This window comes from Apostichopus japonicus, chromosome 13 (genome assembly GCF_037975245.1).
Source record: "Apostichopus japonicus isolate 1M-3 chromosome 13, ASM3797524v1, whole genome shotgun sequence".
Lineage (NCBI taxonomy): Eukaryota > Metazoa > Echinodermata > Holothuroidea > Aspidochirotida > Stichopodidae > Apostichopus > Apostichopus japonicus.
The window spans coordinates 20,461,989-20,479,679 of NC_092573.1; the positions used below are offsets into that span (position 1 = coordinate 20,461,989).

Sequence of the window (17,691 nt, forward strand, 5' to 3'; positions counted from 1 at the left end):
AATATCTAGTTTGAATAGCGCCAACAGAAGCCTCCTTACCGATTGTTAGAGTCAGTTTACCAGCAATTTGAGATCCCATGTTTGGTCCAGTCGAGAAAACTTATCCTGGTCACGGGGGGGGGGGGGGGTTGTTTTGCTACTGAAAGCCTCATTTCCAATCTGAGTTTACAAATAACGCAAGGTTGTGTTTTGTTGTAGTTATTTTAGCATTGGTGAGTTACGAATACTTTGTCAGTTACTCATGGTTGGGCGTGCACTTCCAATCCTACAGTTAAACGAGAAATTTTCATTTTTCAGAGTAAGCGTAGGGTGTGGTCGATAACTTGACTTCTTCTTTTTCTTTGCCAGAATATTGTATACTATGAATGGTTGCCAGTGTTTCTCAACATCGACATGGAAGAATACGAATACGAGGGTATGTTTTAATATCAATGCTCTTAAAATGTTGCAGGGAATTTGTTTCTCTTTTTTATTGGAGTTATTACAATATATTTGATAATCTGCTTTATGACAGTGGGACGAGAAAAGAGCCAAGATGGTCCATTGATAATTAACGTTCGTTTTTTCTGGTTTTCTTTCTTTTCGTCATAACCCTTCAGGTTACAAGGGTTACATTCATCCAGGTGTCACTCATGAATTCCAGTCTGCAGCTATGAGATTTGGGCATACCCTCGTTCCACCCGGTGTTTATCGCAGGTAAAGTACTGTTTTTACCTCTCTGTCTCTAAGCTGTCGACATTTGATGATGTTGCCGGTTTTAAGGCAGCGCTCTGGCCGAAAGGGATCATGGTAGTGGCATTAAAAGCGGTGACACCTTTGTAATATTTTCAAATATCTCAATCTCCTCAAGATTTTGATGGATCACATTCAAAGTTGAACTGATGATTGTTGGATTGTGTATGAATAAGGTGATGCCTAATAATTTTTGGTCAACAGTTAATTAATTACAATTAATCCCCATTGTTTAAAAAAATCTGAGCCTTCACCTTTTTGCCAAAGCTCCTTTAATTTGTCTCACAGTCTCTGCAGTGTTTGTTTACATTTGTGGTTAAGCTCTGCAGAGGCTGTAAGTGGAATTAAAGCAGGATTGGGAGTTGTTATTAACTGTTGAACTGTAAGCATGAGAGCCCTATAGCCAATCAGCACTTGCTAATTCTTAGAAGTCTTTGAGCCTGAGGTATGTAAAAATTTTGGGAAGGCGTGCTTGTGAAGTTATGTCTGCTCAGGTAGAGGGGAGAAAGTTTAATAGGGTAGGTCAGTGGTATTGTTTGAGAGAGTGGGTAAAATAGGATTTAAAGGGGGAAAATAGGAATTATAGCCAGTGGTGTGGCCAGGATTCTGCTAACGGAGGGGGGTTATCGCCGTTTTGAGCTAGGGGTATAAATTTGCCTTTGAACCTAAAATGTTTGGCCTCATGGGCCCAAAATTGGTGGAATCTGAAAAATGGCCTGAAATTTGGTGGGCCATAAAGTTTTGTGGGCCCTACATTTTTTGAGCTTGAAAAGGTATGAGCTCTGCACCATTGGTGCTCTAGTTTATTCTTTATTATTTAAAAAAAAAAAATTTCACATATAATTATTATGCCAGATGATCTGGATTTCCATTTGACCTGTCCTTTCTCTTTACTTTTTCGATGCAGGGATGATGAGTGTAACTTCCGGAAGACTACCCCATTCTCCAGCTACCATCCCCATGCCTCTGGCCATTATGGTGTCAGAACTTGCAATTCGTTTTGGAATCCACAGGTGAGGAATAAAGAGGAGAGGCAAAGACATGCATAAAATATGATATTAACAGAATTATGACAACCAGCATTATCATTCAGTAAAGTAAAGTAAAGTAAAATTTATTGATATCAATCATAAAATGAAGATATAATAAAATGGAATCCGCAGCTTAAAAATATGCAAAATATATATACAAAAATATGATAAAAATATCATCTAGTTATGTGACAATTCAAAGCTTTATACTCCTAGGTAAAAAAGAATGTCTAAAGCGTTCAGTACGCATACGAGGTAAGGTATACAACCTACGTGGAGTGGTGTAATACTTATGGAGAGGATGGTCAGGATCAGTCAAAATCCCTCTTACATAATGAAGTACAATATCTTCAATGTACTGATCATCTATAGAATAATACTTTCTAAAATGTCTGTTAATCAAATTGAGTTGTGTCTTGAAACAGGAAGAGAGCCACACAGGAGCACAATAGACCATGAGTGAAAGCACCATGGAACGGAAGAGCCAAAGCTGTTTCTCATATTCTAGACCAAATCTCTCCTAAATACAATATAGCCGCTGCTTTATTTTCGCTAGAAATAATAAGATACACGCATTTGTTAAGTTAATTGTTGGTATTTTATTAATATAGTCCTTTCTTTCTTTCTTTCTTTCTTTATTTCTTTTCCTCCCAATTTTTTTTTTAGAAATCCGTGAGAGAATTTGGAATCGAAGAATATCTAATGGGAATGGCAGCGCAAATTACAGAGAGAGAAGACAACATCATCACGGAAGATTTGCAACGTAAGTTGTGAATTCTGTTACCAGTTCCTCTCCAATTCGGTTAAAACTCAGGTTCAGTGGGGAAATTAGTTACGAGAAACTACACTTCATTAGCTCTGTTTAGAACATGTGATTTTGTATTAACAAAGGCCGCATAACAAAGGCCGCGTGATTAACAAAAGCCGCATTCCAAGTTCAAAGGCATATATATTGTAAATATGTGATGTTATCAAACAATGGGAAACATTCAACTACAGCAGACTACATGTACCCCTTGTACATAACGTATGCTAACCTCTCAAGCCCTATTTTGCACATCATTGTGTATGACCCTACATACCCTCTTCGATGCCATGCAAATTTATTCAAGTCCGAGTCGAGTGACTAAAGCAGATGCCTATCACTTTTGTCTCCATATTTGAGATCACGTAAGTAACAGAGGTACCCAGCTTCAAACTATGCCTAGAAATAGCCGAGTGCTCTACGTTACTCTACCACGTTTCTCTACTTTACTCTACGTTACTCTATGTTACTCTATTTTATAGATTCAGATCAATGAAGAAGATACTTTCCTAGAGATGCCATGGTCTATACCTTTATCTTGTATCTATTTCTGCAGGTCGGGTCTTTGGGCCGCTAGATTTCTCAAGGAGAGACCTGATGGCAGTCAATATTCAGCGTGGTCGAGACCACGGTCTTCCGGACTATCAGACTGCGAGAGAAGCTCTTGGATTACCGACAAAGATGAGTGTTGCAGATATAAGACCTGGTTCCGCAGAATTTAAGGATGCTTCATATTTGAATAAATTTGTTGAAAATGATAGTGATGAATTCACCGGTGTAGCTGACTCAGTAAGTAATCATAATAACCAAATCATATGAATGAGTTTCTGTAGTGGTGATGACCATGGTTGAACAAATCATCTCAATAACATTAGTCGTGCACGCAAAATGCTCACTACTGAGGCAGCCAAGCTAGCTGTGCACACATTATTTACCTCCAGGTTGGACTACTGCAACAGCCTCTTGATTGGTGTAAACAAATCCCTAATCACTAAACTTCAGAATGTCCAACGCACCTCTGCTCGCATCATTGTCAAGCGTAAGAAGTATGACTCTATCACATCGGAACTCATTGCTCTTCACTGGCTTCCTATACAACAGCGCATTAAATTCAAAGTTCTCCTTCTTGTGTACAAAGCTCACCATAAACAGTCGCCATCCTACATATCTGACTTACTACAGCTGCAAGCACCACGCAGACAGCTTAGATCATATATATCTTCTCCTCACTTTATCATGCCCAGAACCCGTGCTGTGTCATTTGCAGATCGCTCATTCTCCTGCTATGGACCAAAAGAGTGGAACACTCTTCCAAATCACATCAAGGATGCTCAGACTATTCATATTTTCAAGAAACTGCTCAAATGTTATCTTTTTCAAGAAGTGTATTGTAATTAATTTCATGTAACTGTCTTGAGCGCCTTTGAACAACTTTTGTTGATTTTGGCGCTATATAAATGTTTTCTGATTGATTGATTGATTGAAATCAAATACATGAGTTACTTTATTAATATTGGTTATTTGAATGGAAGTGACCAATGTGGACAAATGACCTGTCAGGGTTATTGGTAATGCCCTGATTTAGAAAAATTATATATATATATATATATATATATATATATATATGGAATTCTGTATATAATCTGTATCTGTGAAAATGTCTCTGTCTTTCTATCATTCGTGCTTTCTTACGTGAAGACCTTAGAGGATCTGGAAACAGTTTTGAGAGATCATTGCTTAGAAATGAATCTAACCACGGGTAAACAGAAAACCTGCGAAGGGCAAGAGTTGCTGTACCTGCTGGACATTTGGCCCGGTGGGATATTGGAGACGACCTCAAATGGACCGGGAGAACTCTTCAGATCCATCATTTTGGATCAGTTCATCAGGATACGGGACGCCGACCGATTTTGGTTCGAGAATCCCCGAGGGTGAGCAAGCGATAAAATATGGCGTATTCTCTACTTGCAAAGAAAAATTGGTGATCATAGTATGATGATAAGGAGAAAAAAACAATTGATTATGTTATCCCACGGCACCTTCAGTAGTATAACAGGTTTCTCCCACATTTGTGGTCGCTTAAGCGTCGTAAAAATAACTGCTGATTATTATTATTGATATTATTATTTTATCGTTAGTATGATTATTGTTATTATGATCATCATTATCATTATCATCATTATTATTATTATATTAAGATCCTCATCAAATTGAACATCCACAGGAGGTTCAGCGAGAAAGAAATAAAATACATCCGCAGTGTCACCTTAAAAGATGTCTTTATTGCAGTGTCGAAGTGGGGAAATCATACTTTCAAAGGTAGTGCCGAAGATGCTATCCAAGATAACCCATTTATTCTAGAGGAGGGTAAGTTACGGCGTTTGTTTTCCTTATACCTTATCGACATTTTAATTATGTCCCCTGTAGCAGACAAAATTATTCCTCGGTTTTTTCCATTTTTCTTGATCAATTTTTCCATTTTGAAGTCTTCTTTCTTTTTTTTCCAATCAGTCTCCCTCTAACCATTGCAAGAAACTTTGTGTAAGCTGAGTAATGAACAAAATGTTATCGGTAAAAGTTTACCTTGCTTTGTTCCACCTACCACAATCCCCACCCCCCCTCCCCCTACTCCCCACATTCCCCCTCAAATCAGAACCATAACCCCAAACAAACAGATTTCTCCCCTCCCCACCCCCAAACCCGCCTAATCTTCCAGGGTCTGTGATAAAGATGGAAGTCCATACATTGTCCGGAAGTGTGACGTGGAGAAAATTTCAGTTTTCAGTTTTCACGTATTGTCAATGTGAATATCCCAAACTGAACTTGCGTTCGTGGTCTGTTTCCCGCAGGTGATAAATGCTTTGAAAGGAATAATATGACAGATCCAAGCCTTACCGTTAACCAAACTGAAATGGAGGAGTGCACTCCTCCCAAGTCTTTTGACTATTTTGGAGGCAGTCAGGCGTCCTTTGCCCTTTCGTATGCCGCCCTCGGTTTTTCGGTGGTCGGTAAGTTTCTATCTGGAGAAGGGCCTCATGAATCTTTAGATGACGTAAACGGGCACTGATAGGAGAAGCAGACGGTGGGGGGGGGGGGGGGAGGATAATAGATGTATACATGTAGAATTATATTTGCTTAAAAGTCTAGTTTGAGTAATAAAGTTCTTTTTTGACAGGAAAGATAGAGAACCAAAAGTCTTGTGTAACATGTTTGACCTCCCCTTTTTTAGGGGGTTGGGGGTTTTGATGGTGGATATGGTGATGGGGGGGGGGAGTTTGATATTTAAGGAAAAAGATTCTTGATGTCTTTTTGTGTCTGTTATATGTGGTTTCACTGTTTGGCTGGTAGGTTGTGAATGTTTTAGAAATGTAAATGCTGCTAAAAAGTAAGAGATGTTTATTTTTTATTTTTATGGGGATGGCAAACTTAAAGGGGGTGGGGGAGGGGTGGGAGAGGGTTAGGGGGTTTGTGAGAAAGCTAGGCGAGCCATTCACATTCAATTGCATGATTACTTTTTCACTTGTAGGGGCTGTGTCCTTGCTCATCATCTTTGCCAAATGGCAGGCTAGGAAGACCGAGGAGAAGCGCAAGGAAATTAATCGCAAATCTCGCAAGGGTCGTCCAGAGAAACTGACTACATACGAAGGTCAGTTTACTTATGTCCTCCATATTCAGAAAAACAAACAAATTTGGGGCCTCTTGACCCTCAATTGTTAACCTTTATCGTTTTTGGTGACCCTTTAAGGGGTGGATGTTTTGACCTGGGGTAGGGGTTTATGTGGAGGAGGTATCCTAACCCCCCCTCCCCACCTCCACTCTCCTCCAATCCCTCCCCTCCCTTCTACTCCAACCCTCTCTTTCAACATAAACAGGATATTGCTCTCGATATCTCTGCGGAAAAAAGTTGTTTAATGTTGGGATGTTGTGATATCCCTTTTTTACAGCTCAAGAATGGCAGGGTCGAAGGAAAGGTTGTCGTCCAGTAAACGTCATGCTGGGCCCCGGCGCTATCATCAAGTTGAACAACGAGAGAGGAAATCAGACCTTTCGAACCATCGACCTCAGCCACCACCAGAAGGTGACACTCTGGGTATCTGCCGACGGAAAGCAACGGTTCATGACGTTGAAGCTGGAGAGAGAGTACGACCTGGTGCTCCGATTTTCCGACACTGAAATCCGACAAGAATTTATCAGCAAAGTTGAAAGCTTTTTGGGTAGCCCTGAAGTTGGCGTTGGCCGTGAACGATTGGAAGTCAAGGAGACCGATCTTCTCAACAGTGCTATCACCAAGGACCATCGTCAAAGAACACTGGAAAAGTTTTTCCGACATGCGTTTGCCTCGGTGAGTTTCCCGTTTCCGTCAATCTCTGAAATTCATTGTCCCACGTCCTCCTTCGCCTTTCCCTCGTCCCCCTCCCCCTCCCTTCTCACTCAGCAAAATGAAGACAAAGTAGATTGACAAATTACCATAACTTCAATGTTTTCAAACGACACATCCTTGAATACCCCAACCATGGCACTTGTGAAAGTTGATCAGCCAAAGGTGCAAGATTTTACCAGTTTCATTTACAGTGGTGATTGCAGGATGTGGTACTCTAACCCTTAGCCCTACCCCGCCTCCCCCTCCCTCTAACCTTGTTTTCCCTCTTTCTCCCCAATAAAATGTATTACTGTTGTGGTGTAAAATTCTCTCCTTTTTTCCAGTCTGCTTTCAATCTCAAATTTTTCTGTTGATTTGATTTTGAGAATGTTTAGTATCTTGTCATCACCATATTGATTGATTCTTCTTCACTTTCATTTTAATGTCGGTGTTGTAACTTTTTTTTTTTTTTCTTACTTGGAATCCGTCTTGATGGTTTGAATGATAGGTCCACAGTATTGTGATGATGCAACCTGTTGCAACCACAACAAGTTTTAACAATCTGGTTCATAAGAGCAGAAAGTCCAGAATTTTTTTTAATAAAATTTATTTTTGTTGGAGATAAAAAATGTCAAAGTTACTAACTTCGTCAGTCATATTCCTAATAGAATGTCTGGAACCATTTTGCAAATTTTGTCGGCAAAAGTGTGGGAAAATTTGGCAAAATGGGGAATAGATATAAGGGATTGCAAATTACCAGTGAATCTTTCTTCGTTTTTTTTCGTTTTCATTATACTTTTTATTCCTTCTCAATTTCTCTCTTACAGCTCTCTCAAGAAGAACTGGACCCAGAGGATGTGGCCAGCGGCATCGATCGCAAAGACCTCAGCGACATTCTGACCTGCGAACTCACCAAGTCCGAGTTTGCCGAGATGCTGTCCATGAAACCGGACTCGGTGTTCGTAGAACAGATGTTTGACCTGATCGACAAGGACATGAGCGGTGCGATCTCTTTCCGAGAATTTCTGGACGTGATTGTCATCTTTGCAAAGGGTGAGTGAAGCCAAAAAAATGACCGTTTCCAGCGACTGTGGAACCCGGAACATAATCGAGACTCAATAATAACGAAAAAACAGAGAACAGAATCGGGGTGTTTTCTTAGAGATGTTTAAACGGCGATTAAGAGAGCTTCTTTTCTGTCTTCATTGATGGCCACTCCATGTACTGAAATGACGTGATGTAAACAAAAATTATTGCTCGTGTGTTAGTTACGTTATTTTTTTATCTAAGTTGCCGCATTTTGGATAGACCACACTGCCGGTTGATGGTATCAAGGTTCGTTGGACTCACACGGGCGACCTCAATTATTTTAATGTTTTTTTTTTTCGTATTTTGCTTCCAGGCAAGGCCGACCAGAAATTGAAATTGATGTTCGACATGTACGATTTGGACCGCTCTGGGCATCTGTCTCGAGACGAATTCAAACACATGTTGAAGTAAGTATCCGCCACAATACACTTCCTTCTGTTGGTAAATAGAACTCTTACCTTAGTGAACATTTTTTATTTTCTTTTGAAGCAGAAGCAGGTCTGCAAAACAAAACAAAAAGAGGGAAAAAAATTGCCACAAAATTTGTTTGCACAGTCATGATGCAGATCTTAACTAGCTATCTTACCATGTACATCGCACAATTGTTAAATAATACTTTTTATGCAATTATTTTCCATGATATTACTTTCTCGCTGAGAAAAAGTGTCTGCACACTTGTTTGCTAAAATGATTTAAGTAAGGTTGGGATTGTAATTTTAATTGGTAGTCATCCTCAGGTCTTTCTAAATTGCCAGTGTCATCATTGTTGGGGCTAAGGGGGAGGGGATACTGGAGAGTGGGTCCCAACAGAGGTGACAGCCCTGGGAGAGGTGACAGCCCTGGGAGAGGTGACAGCCCTGGGAGAGGTTACAGGAAGAGAGATGACAGGGAGAGATGACAGGGGAGAGGTGACAGGGAGGTGTCAGGGGGAGAAATGACAGGGGAGGGGACAGAGGGAGGTGACGGGGTGAGGTGAAAGGGGGAGGTGACGGGGGTGAGGTGAAAGGGGGAGGTGACAGGGGATGACGGGGAGGTGACGGGAGAGTTGACAGGGGAGAGGGAGAGATGACGGGGGAGAGGGGACAGGGAGAGGTGACAGGGAGGTGTCAGGGGGAGAAATGACAGGGGAGGGGACAGAGGGAGGTGACCGGGGAGAGGTGACAGGAGGTGACAGGGGGAGTTGACGGGAGAGTTGACGGGAGAGTTGATGGAAGAGTTGACGGAAGAGGTGACGGGGGTGAGGTGACAGGGGAGGTGACAGGGAGGTGTCAGGGGGAGAAATGACAGGGGAGGGGACAGAGGGAGGTGACGGGGTGAGGTGAAAGGGGGAGGTGACGGGGGTGAGGTGAAAGGGGGAGGTGACAGGGGATGACGGGGATGTGACGGGAGAGTTGACAGGGGAGAGGTGACAGGGAGAGGTGACGGGGGTGAGGTGACAGGGAGGTGTCAGGGGGAGAAATGACAGGGGAGGGGACAGAGGGATGTTACGTGGAGAGGTGACTGGGGAGAGGTGACAGGGGGTGACGGGAGAGTTGATGGTGAAGAGGTGACAGGGGGAGGTGACGGGAGGTGACATGCAAAGGATAAGTGAGTATATGGGTTGGTTTGGTGAAATAAAAGTACCAGTAATTGGTAATCAACTGCACACACAAAAAAAAGTTCTGTTTTGAGTCAGTGCATGAATCACCGAGTTGACTCCTGGTATTCTGTCTGCGTTCCCCTACAGGTCCATGATGGACATTGTGAGTGCATCTGTCGAATCAGAACGCCTCGACGAGGTCGTCAACGGCATGTTCAGCAACGCCGGCTTCGAGAACAAGGAAGAACTGTCCCTCGATGACTTCATCTCTTTGATGGCAGAACATAGGAATGAGTTGGAAGCAGCTGCTCTTCAACTTGAAGGTAATTCATAATCGACCAAGGAGGATACAATTGTTACAAATACTGTCAGAAAACAAAACATTAGGAGCAGAGGAAGGAGTAATAAAGCTGTTTAAGTTGTCGTTTTTGTTCAGTACAGTTCCAGTACTTAAGTACAGTAAAAGTCATGTCTCACCTTTGTTTAGTATGGTTCTACATGTTGGGGAGGAAGGGGATGGGGAAGGGGGGGGTGTAACGTAGAGTAGCTAGTGAAAGCAGAAGACTTGTCCAAGTCGTACAAGGAAAGCAAGATTGAGTTTTTTCTGTATTCAACAAAACAATTACCACCTGTGGTTTTAAGCTCACAAGACTTTTTTCTATTTTTTTACTTTTTCACCGTAGTTGTTATTAGTTATGTGATTTCTCTTCCTTCTGTCTCCGTCAGGTGCCGATGTGCCGGAACAAAATGCCCCTAGCCTTGCTCCCGCCAAGACCGTTATCAGACGTGAGAATGCTCCCACCAGAGCCCGAAAGACTATCGTTCGCGCATACGGGTAAGCCTCACCAAATCATCACATCCCATTAAATCAATTTTTAGTGCACAGAACTGGATCTTCAACCATTTCAGGAGTCCCTGAGAGGAATTTAAGTAACATTCAACTATAAGATGGTTTCGGTGGGTGGGGGGGGGGTTGGTGGGAGGGATAGGTGAGGGGAACACTAAGAAAGGTCATTTTCTTTATCACTTTTGCAGATGAACCCATTTGTTTTGTTTTTGTATGATGTCTATCTAATGTTTTTCTCTGTAAATGGAGCACAATGAGTTCCAGTTTCATAAAAAAACATAATTTTTTTTTTCAAAGTGCAAAGTTTGTTATTTTTTATTTGATAATTTGGTTATATTTTATCGTTTGATTTAATGTAATTTAAAATTTAATTTATAAATTTCAATTTTAATTATTATTTTGACGTTCCCCCTGTTTTTTTACCTTTTTGGGTGGTTAAGAGCCACCCAAAAAGGTGGTGTGTATGATTGTTACGTTATTTCAATCTTTGGGAATAATTTGTTATCTCTTTACCTACCTACCCCCCTCAGTGACCAGAAACCCAGGAAATCCAGGTACTTTGAAGTTCTATTACCCTACTGCACAAATACCCTCTCTCTGTCCTGTTTGTAATCTTTCACATTTACGGTGATGGGGAGACAAATTAACCAGATTTTTTCCACACTTTTATTCCTGGAATATCAACTGTAGACTGTTTTTGTTTGTTTTGTCCAGGCTGGGAAGTCAGTGTAAAGATGGTTTTTATCAATCCCAAAGTGGAACAGGAAACACATCTCATCTTTGTGATTTTTTCTCGTCATCTGGTGGACCATCTATGGCAAAATTAATATGTTCTATTTGATATCCGGTGGTTGATCATTTATTTGTATGGTGGTCGGGTCTCACTTTGTTTGTGTTCTCCATAAAACTATGCCTAAATGTGAACAACATTTGAGCTTTTATCATTTTCAAGAAAGTGTGGGGTAAGCGTTTTACAAAGTTTTTACACACCGCCTCTTTTCTTGATTCCTCACGAGTGAATGAAATGAAAACAAACGACTAATGAATTTGTCTAAGTTGCAAAAACCATTTTGTTATATCTGAACAAATTGCATTCAACTTCAACTCTTTTTATGATATTTTGTTTTACCAAATGAAAAAGTTCTGAGCCAAGGTAAGAATGTTTGCTTCAATTCTCCCACGTGGCAAACGTATCTGTCATTCTGTCTCTTCGGTGGTTTTCTTCAGTGTCTTTTTTTTCTTCTTTTTTTCGGCGAGCCTAGCTTAGTCGCTTAGTGATATAGTTTGCCTCTTTGAAGCTGGGGATCAATCTAGAGTAGATTGTGTAGTGTCTAAAAATGTTTCTATAAAGGGACGACAACACCAGAGCTTTGAGATACAGAAAGTAGAAAAGCTAAAATGAAATTATGGAGACTTTATAAATGAAAACTTATATAAAACTGAATTTTCCTCATAGTATTCAAGACTGTTTCAAAATATTTATAACAGTTAGGAGATGTCAAATAAACAGGTGGTTGGTGATCCACATTCCCCCCCCCTTCCTCAGTGATATTGTAAATTGGCTGATTTTCGTACACCAAAACAACTTTGTGGCTGGGGTGTCTGTTTGAGTTCTGCTCCTCTGATGATATTGGTTTTGAAAATTTGACAAAAAAACATTTTAAAGGATTGCTTTTTTAATGTCTTGTGAAGTTTCATGTTACCTTGTTTCTCCTTCTAAGCATTTTTTTTGTATCCCCCATCTTTTAATAATCTTATGTATTGTGTTCTTTCTGCACACTTCACTATGAAAATGGTTGTGGAATATTAATATCAATCCATTCTTCCCATTCATTTCAGTAATTATTTTTACCAAAAAAGTAAAGTTCTTGTACGACCAGTATTCTGCCTACCGACCAAAAATTTCATATAAATAGATCGTCTCAAAATTTCAATGGATAGAGAGTTTTTTTTTGGAAACACTCTCTGCATTGACCATTTTGGTGCATATCGGTGGATAAGTTTGTTCCTCTGAGCTTTTCAGTGTTAGCGAAATTTACAAAACGTTATACCACATTGCCTCGGCAATTTGCAAACGGAAGGTGTTTTTTGGCCTTTGTGGTTTCCTCTCGTGTACAAATTTGTTAGGTCTTTGCCGGAACAGCGAACACGACATTTGCGAAGAGGAAATATCCGATTGTAATTATGGGATGGTCCAAATTGGTCGTGAAATTCACAGTAGTCGGAATTCAGTTCCACCCCGGCATGGTGTCTCATATATTAAAATCCATTCCGTTTAAATTTGATCCTTTCGATTTACCACACATTTGGTGGAGGGTCTTTTTCCTCCTAGAATTTTGAGTTGTTTGCGCGGTGCAGTGTAATCTCCATATACGCAATGGTTTTGTAATGATGTACTGGAAATTGTTACCTATGTTACAAGGCTTTCAGGCCGGCAATTTCACCATTGTCTCAGTCCCACATTGTTTTTCCCTTTTTTTGGCCATTTAGTCCATTTGCAAAAGTAACAGAGAATTTGATCTAGCAAGTAATAATGCTGTGTTGCCTTGGCAACACAGGGCACCAAGGTTACTTATGTTTCAACCTAGAGATATGTTATTAAAATCTCTCCAAAAGAAGCTGTGGACTTAAAAACTCATGGGAGTGCATTGCCTCTGGAGAAAATTCCTAAATTTACAAAAATTGAATATGTTGTTGCATTGTGGGTTGCACTGTTGCTATGGAGACATTTCCTAAAATGCCTGCCTGGATTTGTGGTGTATTGAAGTTTTTAACTAACCACCTTCAACCTTTCATTGTTGTCATCTCTATATTTTCACTACACTAACTGAGAGTTTGAATGGTCTTTCACACGTTTCTAACAAAAAGATGGCTGTATTTTAAATGACAATATGGCCTAAAGTTGTGTATATAATGAAATGTATCAAATTATATGTGTGATATTTCAAGGGCGTAGGAACCGGGGGGGCCAGTGAAAAATATGGAGGGCGGAAGTATCATTCCGCCCCCCGCTTCGCAAGTCAGAAAACCCCTTTTTCATTTCCAAATGAGAAAAAAATCTCATTTGGAGCACCAAATTGCATCTAAGGCTAGGTGAAAATGCAAAATTATATACAAAATGGAGTGGGTGGGTTGAAGTGTGCTATATTGCACCAAATTGCATCTGAGGCCACCTGGAAATGCAAAAAACACCCCCTCCCCTTAGAATTTTTTTTTTTTTTGTCATTTTTCTGCACCAGTTGGGATAAGGGAGAAGGAAGGGAGAGGTGGGGGGGAGTGGGGATAGTACCACATTCTCATAGGTTCAACAGCATGTTTTTGTGATGATGATGTATCAATTTCCAAAACGGAGTGATAGTTTTCGAATGTATCTGGTAGAAATGTTAAATTGTCACAGGTAGTCACATCGTCATGGCAATTGGGGTCAATTTATTGTCTGCACGTTTGTACGATTTACCAATGATTTCTTCCAAATGAGCGATGTTTTTCCAGATAATTATTACTTTTGGTGTGAAGCCCTTGGAATCCATGGTACGTCAGCAACTAACGGACCACAAAAAATTTATCAAATTTCCCATGAAATTATCATAAAAAAGTTACAATAAAATAGCAAATAATGCTTTTGCAGAACAATTTTTCCATTTCCATCTTGACATTTGCTTATTATGCAGTAGAAGTCTGTAAAAAATGTTCTTCTTCATCATATACATCCAGTGGTATCTCACTGGAATATCCCTGTAAAAACAGCATCAAAAAATCAAAAGAACCCCCCCTCCCCCCCAAATAAAAAACGGTACAAATACACAAAGTATTTAGAAATTCTAGGTATGCAAATACCTCATAGTGTGTCCATAAATCTCTTGAGTATCATATACATATTTCTTTTTACCGTGCAATTGCGGGTGAAAAAAGCAAGCCAGTACAATACGTACCGTAGCTTTATAAGCCGAATGATTACAAGCGTAAATGCCAAAAATTGAGATCTGAACAGAAGATGGTTTTAATTCTAAAAATGTTGAGGGAGAAGCCTATGGAGAGAGAAGAAAGTCTTCAAATTATTGACCACGATGAACAGAAAGACTAAAAAAAAGAAAATTTTTTGAGTGAGGCAAAATTTTTAGTGGTGACTAATTTTGAGTGAGGCTCTCAGTGAGACTAGTTTTTACTAATTTTAATTAATTAAATTAATTTTTAACAGAGATGGCAGAGGAGCCAATGCTCGCATCAAGCGCACCCAGTCTCAACATGTGAAGGTGTCGACAGTCAGCAGGACATACCCCCAGACGAACGGAACCCGCTATTACAACACGGTCGTGAGATTGATCGAGAACTACAAACGACAGATTTTCATCGTGGTGCTTTACAACCTTGTCCTTCTGGGTATCTTTGCTGAGCGTGCTTACTGTAAGTTATCCTCATTAAACTCTTAATTCGATTAACCCTAATATCTATAGCTTAAAGCTAGGGCATTTCCACCCTAGACCATTTGGTAAAGACCTGGGGTCTGGGTACATACGTACATACCTGGGTACATACGTTTTTCATTTTTTTTCCTTTACTTTTTTTTTTAGTTTTGTGGATTGAAACCAAACAGTGTTAAAAATGTTGTATACAACATGCAAGAAGAAAGTATGAAGTAAACCGTTTGGCAGAGTTGCTTGCGATGAACAGATCCTTCCCCCTCCCCCACCCCCTCTCGACCACTTTCACTTCATTAACATGCATATCCGATTGGTACCTACCATAAACATCAGTCCACATTATTTTAGAGAAACCCCTCCCCGCCCCAACCCCATTCTCTCCAGCAAATTTTGCAGTTTTAGCGTTTTCGCAATACGTCCACAGCTTGAAAAGTACTTTATATTAACCCCACACTACCAAGACCGAAATGCGATTTCGTGCTTAAAAAAAACACGGCTCTGGTTACCTCTGCAGATTACTCAGTGGAACGTGAATTTGCCGGCCTGAGAACCATCGCCGGCTATGGTGTCACCGTCACCCGTGGTGCGGCTTCGGCTATGATGTTCACGTACTCGTCGCTCCTCGTCACCATGAGTCGAAATACCATCACCTACCTCCGCGAGACCTTCCTCCACCGTTTCGTTGACTTTGACTTCTTCCTCACCCTCCATAAAATGATTGCATTTGAAGCTCTGGGATTTTCAAGTAAGTCTAGAGTATAGAGTTAGTATAGAGTATCGCGTCAGTATAGAGTATAGAGTTAAGTATAGAGTATAGAGTCCTCCGCTCTTCTGCCTCAGACTCCTAAGCTTCCACCGGTCAGTTTTTTCAACGAGGAAATAAATGAGACAACGACGTCGTCGTAATGGTGATTTGTGATATGTTTTCGGTTTAAAATTCAAATTATTGAAAATAACAAATAAAAAAGATACATGTGTATCTCATGTGTTTTTTTGTTGCAAATTTTGTAAACGGGAAGCGATTTGATATGTCGAAGATAAATTTGCAATGTTGTCTTCAAAACCATGACATGCTTAAGATGTCAGAAGATAACCCCCCCACCCCAACCCCCCAGTTCCTTCCGACTTCTCCAACTCCTATGATCGTGGAAGCTTGCACGGTCGTTGTTCAGACATAAGATATCAAAAGTCCCTCCCATTCCTTTAAAACTATGTCAGATGGTAACTGGTCAATGTACAATACACTCCGACGCATTTATATTCTCTATTTGTTTTCGTTCCGTTTCGCGTCTACAGTCTTGCATACCATCGGCCATTCCATCAACTTTTACCACATCTCCACTCAGCCTGCTGGTGATCTCACTTGCCTCTTCAGGAACTTCTGGCACAGGTTAGTTCTGTTTATATCGGAGGAAAAAATAATAATAAATAATTGAGAAAGAATAGGACGTAATCTTCTATTCTTTCTCGACAATGGTATCGTAACGGCCAAATCAAGTAGGACAGTTAGACCATGAACAGAAGATTGTTGTAAGCTTAGCCAACATGAATGAGGTTACAAGAAGGTCGAATCGTTTCACATCGGGAATATTCAGAAAAGAGTCTACTGTGACAAAGGGAAGGATTAACTCGTAGGTGGTCACTGATGTCAAATATATTTTCTTTGAGGGTTTTCCTTTTATCGACCTTGCCGGTTACATATGCTCTTGGAATTTTTTGTTGTTGAAATTTTCGAATGTCTGCTTTTGATAGCAGATGTTATCTGACTTAAAGGTTACTTCAAAACAGATTGTTTGAAACTAATACACTATCTCCATCTCAGACACATTCAATAAAAAATCCACAATTGAAAAAAAAACAAAATCATATCATATCATAACGGTTTAAAACATGCTCTCGGGAAGTAATTGTCTCCTACCCAGGGCAGAGACGTTTTGTTCGTTAGTTAAATATCAAAGAAAAAATGAGACTTAGGTAAATCGTCCAGCAGTCATAATATAGATTTCTTTGCATCCTCTGCGTTTGGACAATTCCATTAGTTTAAAATGGTTTTTGGCGTGACATTTGTGAGGAGAAGAAGTGCATAGGCCTTTTTAAATGAGGCTGCAATAAATTACTCCAATGGCCACTTAGCACAGTTAATACCTCAACTTTCTGTTCCCATAGTAACTAGTAGCTAACCACCCGTTATTTTCTTTGCAGTTCAGTTTCTGAAAATTTAGATCACCCTAATGAATGTAATCACAGCTGCTTCTTTTAGTGGCTCAAAAACAAAGTGTTTGCATAGTTTGCTGCAAGTGGGGTAATGTTTATGGACAGGAAAAGCTTGTCATGGTCAAAGAAAGTAAGATTTTCATTTTAAATGTTTTTTTTGGTTAGATTTATGTGCAGTAAATAGATATCTGTTGTTTTTTCTTTTTCTCTGTGGGGTAATGTTTAATTAATTTGTCTTGCTCTGTTCCAGATCCAACGAACTTCCCAAATTCCACTACTGGGCTTGGGGAACTATAACTGGTAAGATGTTGTGTGTGTAAAGTACATGCAGATATGTAGTTGTATGGATATGTATATGGACGCATATATATATATATATATATATATATATGTACGCCTACAAAGGAATTACGACCTACCTCACCGATTACGAACCTCTGGACATACAATCAGCGTCCATAGCCTAGTGGTTAGGGCGTCCGCATATAGAGCGGGAGGCCCGGGTTCGAATCCCGGTGGATGCTGGAATTTTTTCACTGTTCTGAATTTTCCAACTCAAATTTATCTTTTTTTATATATATATATATATATATATATATATATATATATATAT

General features: G+C 40.0%; 1 protein-coding gene and 1 non-coding gene across 4 annotated transcripts in view; both read left to right on the plus strand.

Annotated features, from left to right (window-relative positions):
• Positions 1-17,691, plus strand: part of LOC139978155 (dual oxidase 1-like) — a 35,009-nt gene that overhangs the window by 11,082 nt on the left and 6,236 nt on the right. For 2 of the 3 annotated variants that reach the window (XM_071988055.1, XM_071988057.1), the window contains 19 exons: positions 349-415; positions 600-696; positions 1,640-1,745; positions 2,430-2,526; positions 3,125-3,357; positions 4,267-4,499; positions 4,793-4,935; positions 5,418-5,576; positions 6,095-6,214; positions 6,513-6,910; positions 7,756-7,981; positions 8,331-8,424; positions 9,744-9,919; positions 10,323-10,431; positions 10,974-10,997; positions 14,642-14,847; positions 15,379-15,609; positions 16,161-16,254; positions 17,329-17,378. In XM_071988055.1, coding sequence (XP_071844156.1) covers positions 349-415; positions 600-696; positions 1,640-1,745; positions 2,430-2,526; positions 3,125-3,357; positions 4,267-4,499; positions 4,793-4,935; positions 5,418-5,576; positions 6,095-6,214; positions 6,513-6,910; positions 7,756-7,981; positions 8,331-8,424; positions 9,744-9,919; positions 10,323-10,431; positions 10,974-10,997; positions 14,642-14,847; positions 15,379-15,609; positions 16,161-16,254; positions 17,329-17,378 — 2,863 coding nt within the window. The remainder of the gene's footprint in view (positions 1-348; positions 416-599; positions 697-1,639; positions 1,746-2,429; positions 2,527-3,124; positions 3,358-4,266; positions 4,500-4,792; positions 4,936-5,417; positions 5,577-6,094; positions 6,215-6,512; positions 6,911-7,755; positions 7,982-8,330; positions 8,425-9,743; positions 9,920-10,322; positions 10,432-10,973; positions 10,998-14,641; positions 14,848-15,378; positions 15,610-16,160; positions 16,255-17,328; positions 17,379-17,691) is intronic. The other variant, XM_071988056.1, reaches the window with a different exon arrangement.
• On the plus strand, positions 17,531-17,602 carry Trnay-aua (transfer RNA tyrosine (anticodon AUA)). Its single transcript has one exon. It is a non-coding gene; the product is annotated as a tRNA-Tyr (tRNA).